Genomic DNA, 9164 nt, shown 5'->3' on the forward strand with positions numbered 1-9164 from the left:
TGTGTACTGAGAAGCGTATTAATATTTTAAGTCATTTTTTTAATATTAATGTCATTTAAAATTATATTATCATGTGAAAAGAAAAAAATATGGAATAGGATCTGAGACGAATGACGTTTCGCACTTTAAAATCATAACCAACAAATTTGAAGCCTAAAATCTCAAATTTGTAACATGGAATGGAATTTGATGGGAAACATAAAAAGATTAATTTAAATATCTTTTCAATTAATTTTTTGTTTTACTGCTACATAAATTAGCACAATCTAGATTCCCAAAGGACATGTTTTAGATTCCAGTTGATCTGGTTCAAATTCGATTAGTAGCTTGAGTATCAAAGGGTTTGATTTAAATCCAAATGTAGAAAAAGGGTGTTGATGTATGTAATAGTTTTACAATTTTTCTTGTTAATTTTGAACTGATACATACTTGAAGGGGAGATTGCAACTAGCAAGAAAGATTTTGTTGAGGAAAATTGAAGACAGTAGGGCCGTTGATTTTTGATAAACAAAGATTACTTTTATAATATGTTTTTTATTATTTTATTTATTAATAATAAAAAATTATAATAATATTTTATTATCAACAATAATACGTAAATATTAAAATATTTTTATTTTTAATTAATATAATAAATATCATAAATATATTTTAAAAATAATTATATATAAAGATATTTAAATAAAATAATAAAATAATATTTTTTATTATTTTTAGTTAAATATAATAATTTTTTAAATTTATCTATTTTTATTAAATAAAATAATTATTTATATTTATAATAAATTATCTAAACAAACAAATGGACACTTGCGCATGAATGGTAGGGGGAATGGGTGATAGGCATAGAGCTACAGGCTAAAGCTAACCGTGTTTCTTTATGGGAAAAAAAAATGGGGAATTGGACCCTTACCTAAGGCTCCATCTAGGGCGGATACCGACGTATGCTTAGATTAGATAAGACACTCCACTTTGAAATCTGTCTCTTTGACTTTCCATCCTCCAGCATCTTTACTCTTTAGCATCAGCATCACCATTCTGTTTACCTTACAAATGGAAATTATGGACTTATAGGGGTTAGATTGATTAATATAAAAAGTATTAGGGCTAAAATAAGAAAAATAAAAATCTAGTATGTGTAATTAAGGCGGGAGATTAATCAAATTTGTTCAGTCTATAAACCGTAAACCAGCTTAAAAGAAGAAAAACAAAAAGTTAAAAGAGCGCATAAAAAGAAGAAGAGAAGAGAACCCGATAAAGAGAGAAACAATACAAAGAGGAACGGTTTTGTACGTAATCAATCAATTTTCTCTCTCCTGCTGATTATTATTCTTTTCTTTTTCACACTGGTTTTTCTAAGATTAATTTTATCAGTGAATTCATGGCGGATCTGTACGGAACTACACCACCGAGTTCGGGCCACGAGCCAGAAGAAATCACTTCATTTCTCAATCAACTTATCCATAATTCTTCAGCGTCGTCTTCTTATTTATTGCCTAAACCGGAGGATCGAAATAGATTTGGCCGATCGGCTGACCCGCTGCTTCTTGACTCCTCTTCACCAGCTGTTGTCAATTTCTCTAACTTCATGGTTTCTGCTTTGGATTCTGATACCAATGACAGCGAGGTAACCGTTGCTTACTTTTTTACTTTATTTTATTATATTTTTTGTTTTGACTTTGAGTCTTAACTTTTTTTATTTTGTTGAATTTAGAAAGGTCTCGAGGCACCGGAGTTACCGTCAGATACCGGAGGTCGAAATAAAACGTCGTCCTCCAAAAGGAGCAGGGCCGCAGAGGTTCACAATTTGTCCGAAAAGGTATTTCTGGCCTCTTATTTTGAGCAAATTTAATTTTAATATTATATGGAATTTATATTTGGTTATGGTTTGATGAAATGAAATATATTGCTGATTTATGAACAGAGAAGAAGGAGTAGGATTAATGAGAAAATGAGAGCTTTGCAAAATCTAATCCCGAATTCTAACAAGGTACTTTTGTTTTCAACTTTTCGAAACTGGATCTTGAATTTTCGTTCAACTGCACGTTTCTACGTTAGTTTTTTTTTTTTTTTATGCATGGAGATGAATGACATCCGGATTTTTTTTGATGATGCATAGACTGATAAAGCTTCAATGTTGGATGAGGCGATAGAGTATCTAAAGCAACTTCAGCTTCAAGTACAGGTCAGTGTACTCCTGTTTAGGTGCCCTGGACTAATGTAATTACTTCACCACGACCATACCAAAAGAATATTATGTCGACTTATCAAAATCAACATTTTACTGTGAACTTATCAGTGAACCTCAATAATGCAATCCAAATAAGCCGTTTCCACTCTGCTACGGTTGTTCATGCTCTAAAATAATCATGTAACTGTATGTTTTGTGATTAATTGGCTTCATGGTGAAATTAGTTTATATCAAACTGAGGTTAGTTATTGAAGGAAAGGTGTAAGCAAGAGAATAGAAACCCTGTTTTGTGCTTGGAAAGGTTATGCTCCTACTTTGATTACAGTCAGTCTGGCATTCCCTCTTCATGCCGAAAGCTGCTTATCTAATGCTCTTACAAAATACAAATAAATTAGTGTTGTACCTCAAGTTTGTATTTATTTTCTCCAATACCTGTTGCATAGTATATGAAGGATATATGCTAGTTTTATCTTCCTTGTTTAATAGAATCAAATTTGTTGTCATCAATGAATAAGTCTCTCTCTGTGACCAATTACATTTCATAATATATGGAAGGGGAGTGACAAATTGACTATACCAAAATTCTGTGCATGGTATCATATATGGTTATTATCATCTAGATCCAGTCAAATATGGCGATCAACCTTATTGACATTTGTTTGTGAAATTCTTTCTTAGAATGTGGTTTATAACTTTACCCTTAATTTAGTTTTGTTTGAGCTTCACATTATTTATATTAGTTAGACTTCACCAAGAATTATTTCTCGGTGTGGTGGGGAAAGAACTGTCCCTCTGATTTTTGTAAAATTTTTTAGCTATGTAGGAGTTCTCACAAAGGTTAACAAATTGTTTTTAGCAGATTATTTATTATTTTGTAATATCTAACTTGCCACCAGTTGTTTGCCTTTCAAGTTCTATTGGGAATTCTTGGTTCCTAAATTGGTTTCTACCTTGTTTTAAGTTTGTTAATTTACTCTTTTTACTTTTGGATTTTTTATGTTTTCTGATCATGTCTATATTGGTATGCCTTGATGGACGTCAAAATGATTTTAACCTGACTGATTGTGGATGCTATACAAGTTGTTTAATACAGATTTTAGGACAGTGCCATGATTCTTTAGATTTGAATGCCTCACTTCCTCACTTCCTCCCAAAAATCAGGCCCTCTCTTTTTCCTCACTTCCTAAATAGTTGCAACACATTCATCTTTTTGTTATTGGCACATTCAACCAGAAACATGATTTTAAACAAGATTAATTGGCTTTTGTTGACTGACTGATACAACTTCAATTTGTCTTGTTAACAACCTTTATCATTCATGATATCAAAGGGAAAAAGTTAAAGGTTTAGTATATTGATATTTTTGAACATGATTCCATGAATCTATACTCTTCATTGTCTGAGAGACTTGTGTAATTGACCTGTCTGTACTGCACATTGTGTCAGGGGGATAAGATTTAAATGAAGCTAAGGCATTATTTGTATGGTCCTTGTTTCTCCACCAAGTTTCTGCTATATATCGTTGTAGGCTTTATTTATACCAGTAAAACTAAACTATGCTGGACTTTTATTACCTGCGTAGTCACTGCTTTACTTGTTATGGTAATTTATTCTTCTTTACCCCACTCGCTGGAACACAGTGGGAAATGAATGATCTTTGACAAAATATCAATTATGTGTTTTTATTGTGATTGGTTTCACAGATGTTAACAGTGAGAAATGGATTGAGTTTGCACCCAATGTGGTTGCCTGGAGTACTAGAGCCAATGCAATTGCCTCAAACAGGAATAGTCTTCGATGAGGGCAATGAGTTGCTGCATACCAACAGGGGAACTAACAATATTTCTGCAAATGAAGAAACTACAGTTCAGACTGCCTTTAATCTTTCCAACCAATGTAATATCTCAAATCAGCCAATTGCCATACCTTCAGTGGCAGATACTAACATGCCAGAAACTCCATTCGGACTTGAACCATTGATTCAGTCTCACTATGAGCCCTTCAATCTCCAATCTTCCAAGGTAACTTTAGTTTGAGCAACTAATTATTCATCTTTACACCTGGAACTAACAGCAGCCATATTGTTGCAATATGAAGGAAATCTGCGGGGAAGTTGTACCACAAGTGCTTTTAGACATGAATTTCACTGGGAAGAGCTCTTCGTCGGGCGTGTCTTAGGCTCAGAATTGGGTGTATGACAATTGTGATGACCATATGAACAGCAGGTTTTGGTTAAACACCATAGATCAGCAATCGATCTCTTAAACAACTGAAAATCTTACACTCTGATCGGTTTATTTATGTAGCAAGGCATATTAGGTTGAACTGATGACATCCGTTTAACCATATATAAATCTTATTCATAAAGTTGTGTTGTTTTATTAAAGTCAAGATGTTTCTATATTTTGGATGGATGCTGCTATTACAGCTACTGAACTGGAATCTTGTTTGATGGATGTTCAAGAGAAAAGAAATGGAAATTTCCCAATTTGCATTCAGATAAACAGATCACAAGCATGAGTGCTTTCTTGATCATCACCTTCATGCACACTATTGTTTCTATGGCAAAATGAAAATGAAAACCTGGGCAGGTGCTCAGCCTCTACAAATTTTGTTCTTGAGGATAAAAAGGTACTCGGCTACATGGCGAAACAATAAACTATCCAAAAATGGTATGGCTACAGTGGTGGTGACAGATGTGCACCATAAGGATAACAACAGGTTAGGTCAGAGATGAATATTCTAATTCTCGTTTTTGTAGCTCTGTTCCTGTAATCTCTCCCGTCCCTATCTCGTCTCTGGTGGACTGCACCACAACATTCCAAGCAAATCAGTAGCTTCCGGCTTGAAAATAGTGCAACTGATCATCCTAAGAGGCGAGGACGGAGCACATCTACATGCCATGTGCTATAGATATGGTGTGAATGGAAATAATTTCAACATTTTCTCACGAATTACCAGCAAACCATAAATATTGCAGTGGCCCATGTTGATAGCTAGTTTTATTCAAAGTGTAATAACTTTAATATTGGACTTATTTACTGCATTGTATATTTTTTAATTACTAATTATAGTTTTTTCTAAATGAGAAGAACTCTTATTTGAATCGAATTACCTTTTAAAATTAATTATGGTTAGATTTTGACCCTATACTCTAATATTTGTCACTTAAATTACCCCTTCGCAATTTAATTACCAAGTAGTTACCCTACCTCACACTATGTGAGTCAATCAGCGAATGTATCTAGCCCGGATAATTAATGTGTAAAATCATTAAAGTAAATTCCTGGAGGGACAGTGACCCCGGATGAAATGGTACTTTGAAATGAAGTGGTTCCAGGAGGCGGCTTGCCTCACCAAATGGATTCTTGTAAATATTATATAATGAGACGTCGGTGTAGAATAAATGGCGATGCCAGGTTATACATAAATCCATTCTTTCCAGAATCTTGAAAAAAGTTTTAGAGAGTTACACTGAATAACAATCGCATCTGCAAGAAGAAAAAGATTCTGAAACTGAAACTTGTGTGTTTTATGAAATATTAGTGACACGCGCCCAACCAAATATCAATTATAGTTTTGATTATATTTAATTGGAGATGAAAGAGGGCGAAAATTCAAGGTCCCCTAGTCCCATAGCAAAACCACAAGTACAGGGCAATACGAGAAGAAGAATTAATAATGGAAAGGCAAATAGTTTTCACCGGTGGTGAATCTGAGATTTGAGATCATGCATATATTGACTGAAAGAGACAGGAGGAAAAAGATGAGAAACTTGTTTTCAAATCTTCATGCGTTGCTTCCCCAACTTCCTGCTAAGGTACTAGTTTTCAGTATTCAAATTCTTCTGCCAAAGCTTTTTAGTCTACTTGCTTTGTTCAAATTTTTTACTTTTACTTTTCACTTTCTCCTGTTTTCAACAAAGTTCATAAATAAGAGAATCATCTTTCGGAATCAGGACAAAGTTTCTCCAGCTTGCTTTCAGGTATAGTTTTCACCAGAAGTAATGATGAATATGAAATATTAAAATTTTTAAAGTAAAAAATTTGAATTCAAATCTGTATCATATTTATAAAATTTTGATTTATCTAATACAATAGTTATAAGTCTGGTTATTATATTCAAATTTATCTATTATAAATTTGATCATTATATTTTAAATTTATATCTTTAAAATTAAAAAAAAAATGTAGTGGTGAATATGTGCGGGGATGATGCACAAATAAGCGTGTGCTCACCAAGGAAGCCAGGGCCATTGGCCACCATCCTCTACGAAATATTCAAACAAGCAAAAGGGAAGATCCAGTAAATTCGGCTAAAATCTAACCTTAGATGGTGTTAGAAACCCCTATTTGCCATGACATCTGTAGGAAAACAGTGCCAATCTGCACACAAAAGTGCTTCTCATTTACAGCCAAACCGTGACAAATCCTAATAAATCACATTTGATTGTGACACCATAATAGCAAATTTAACCCCACCACAGAATTGTCGTGACGACTGTGCAAAAGTAAGTTAGAAGCCTTTGTAGCCTAAATTTGGTAGCTGCCGGGTCAAACCTTTCTGAATTTGTCCCTTCAATAGCCTTTATTAATTATATACCAGACACTTCAGCCAATCTTTAATGCAGTATTTTACACATGTACTGATATCTTTTATCTGACCTTCCAGTCTATATTCACCATTAGAAGTTCCAAGATTTTAAGTGTGACACATTACAAATGAGAATTAGAGATTAACTAGGATAAGGGTTTGGTTTAGAGTTTAATTAAAAATTTAAAGAATGAAAATTTATATTTAATTAAATTAATTGATTCAATTACTGTTAGATTCTTTTTTTTTTATAAATCCTCGCCAATTTTATAATTGGAATCTAATTATTTAATTCTTGACTTATTAGCAAGCCACTTTATTAAAAAGCCAAAGGATAATTTCCCACCCAAGGTATGCTGTTTTTCCAAGACTTCTCTCATTAATTTTAAAAATTATATTTATCCACCCGTAAACTGTTAAAATTAATAGTTTTAAGAGTAAAATCATTATTTTATTTGTATTATAAAAATAAACTTAAATTTAATTTAATTTTTTCTCATAAACCTTAAAAACTAATAATTTTTTCAATCCAAGTTTTAAAAAGTAGCATTTTTTCCTCTAGGGTTTTTAATTTTTTAAATTCAATTTCTCGACGTTGTTTCTTCCTCTCCGACGTGATCTCCTTTTGACGGCTCTCCTGAGAGTGGTTGTCGATGAAAACGAGTTGTCTTCATTTGATGATGACTCTCAAGAGAGTCATCGGAAGGAGACCACACCAAAAAGAAAGAGACGTCGCTTGGAGGTTACCAGAGAGAAAGAAATAACATCGAAAAATTGAATCTAAAAAATTGAAAATTTTAAGGGGGAAAATATTATTTTTTAAAACTTAAGTTAAAAAAAATTATTAGTTTTTAGGGTTTAAATAGAGAAAATGATATAACTAACGGATTCAGTTAATTTTAATAACCTATGGGTGGGTAAAAAAATTTTCAAAGTTAACGGGGTTGGGTTTCTGGGGGAAGGGGGGTTACTTTGGGTGGACCATAGCCCTTTGGCCTTATTGCAAGCAAACAAAGTCAAAGCCTCGAGTTAAAGAAATAATACTGAAAGCTCCCTTCGTCGCCACTACTTTTCTTTTATTAAAATATTATTAATTATATAGATATTAATTCAACCAATAACCAGATAACTCTGTTCTTGGTATTATCATGAAGGTCAAAACACCAGTTCCTACCCAAGGTTTTTTGGATAGTATTTTCTACGTTTTAAGTTTTCAAAGTCTAAATTTTCACCTATTATTGTTAATAAATTTTATCAACTGGAAGGATAGAATGATTATTTCACGTAAATATTTATATTTATATTTATTCTTTCGATTTTCTCTTTCTTTTTTATTTTTTTTATTTTTTGCTTCCAAAAGTTTAAGAGATAATTAATTTTAAAAAAATAATATTTGGAATGTTAATAAAAACTTTGGAAAAATGCAAAATTTCTTTTTTGAAAATTTAAAAATTTAATATACCTTTAATAATTTTAAAATAATTTTTATATCCTTAAAAAATTGACCAAAATAAAAAAAAAAATTAAAATAAGTTAAAGTTTTGATTTTTTTTTTAGTAGTCTAAATAATAAAATTTTAAACTTATAATAGAGATGATAATTTCAGTTCGAATTTATGGTCTCTGATTTTCCTTAACCCTAACAAGAGAGGGGATTTTTTTATAGAAAAGATAAAAAATGAAAATGAATAAAATCTTTGTAATCGAAGATAGAGATACATGTGTCTCTGTCTCCATCCCCGTTTGCACTCCTTTATATAATATATTTGTTTAAAATATTAATATGTTTTTATAGTTTTAGATTATTTATGTTTTTCAAATTTATTTATATTTTTATTATATATATTAAGTTAGTTAATATATGATATTTGTAATATTTAAAATAATGAGTTTGTTTTAATTTTATTGAAAATTGTTAAATATATTTATATTGTATTTAAATGATACAAAAAAAAATTTTCTTAGGGGGATGGGGAAGAGATGGGGAAAGAATGAGAAAAGGATAAATAATCATTGTCATTCCTGTATTAAGGGGGAGGAGATTGATATACCCCCTTTTCTCTCTCTGTTGTTATCTCTAACTCATAAAGATATATTAATAATTTGATATTTATATGAAATGTTATTAATAATTTTATAATTTGAATGGAAATGATAAAATCAGTTTTTTATTAATTAACTTTTTGACTGTTAAAAGTGAATGAGGGATGAAATTTAGTTTCTTTAAAACTCAATGGAATTGTCCATTCATCGTACGTTGGGTGGGAAACTGTCATTTGGTCTGATATGAATTACACAACAAACAGGAACTCCGCTTCACTGCACTGAGCAGTGCGCATACATGGTGTGTGTGTATGTATATATATATATTTTTATTTATA

At 31.6% G+C, this 9164-nt stretch overlaps 1 protein-coding gene across 1 annotated transcript; it reads left to right on the forward strand.

Annotated features, from left to right (window-relative positions):
- The first annotated feature begins 1134 nt into the window (after nucleotides 1-1134).
- On the forward strand, nucleotides 1135-4689 carry LOC123203357 (transcription factor ALC-like). Its single transcript, XM_044619698.1, has 7 exons — nucleotides 1135-1289; nucleotides 1375-1627; nucleotides 1715-1819; nucleotides 1925-1990; nucleotides 2120-2185; nucleotides 3895-4212; nucleotides 4289-4689. Exons 2-7 carry the CDS (start codon nucleotides 1382-1384, stop codon nucleotides 4367-4369), a joined length of 882 nt encoding a protein of 293 aa, XP_044475633.1. The 5' UTR covers nucleotides 1135-1289; nucleotides 1375-1381; the 3' UTR covers nucleotides 4370-4689.
- Nucleotides 4690-9164: the final 4475 nt, after the last annotated feature.

Source organism: Mangifera indica, chromosome 19 (assembly GCF_011075055.1).
Source record: "Mangifera indica cultivar Alphonso chromosome 19, CATAS_Mindica_2.1, whole genome shotgun sequence".
Classification (NCBI taxonomy): Eukaryota; Viridiplantae; Streptophyta; class Magnoliopsida; order Sapindales; family Anacardiaceae; genus Mangifera; species Mangifera indica.

Coding starts and splice junctions, on each gene's coding strand:
- LOC123203357 (XM_044619698.1), top strand. CDS start 1,382: ATGGCGGATCTGTACGGAACTACACCACCGAGTTCGGGCCACGAGCCA. Junction 1,628..1,714: donor CTGATACCAATGACAGCGAG/GTAACCGTTGCT, acceptor TGTTGAATTTAG/AAAGGTCTCGAGGCACCGGA. Junction 4,213..4,288: donor TCAATCTCCAATCTTCCAAG/GTAACTTTAGTT, acceptor TGCAATATGAAG/GAAATCTGCGGGGAAGTTGT.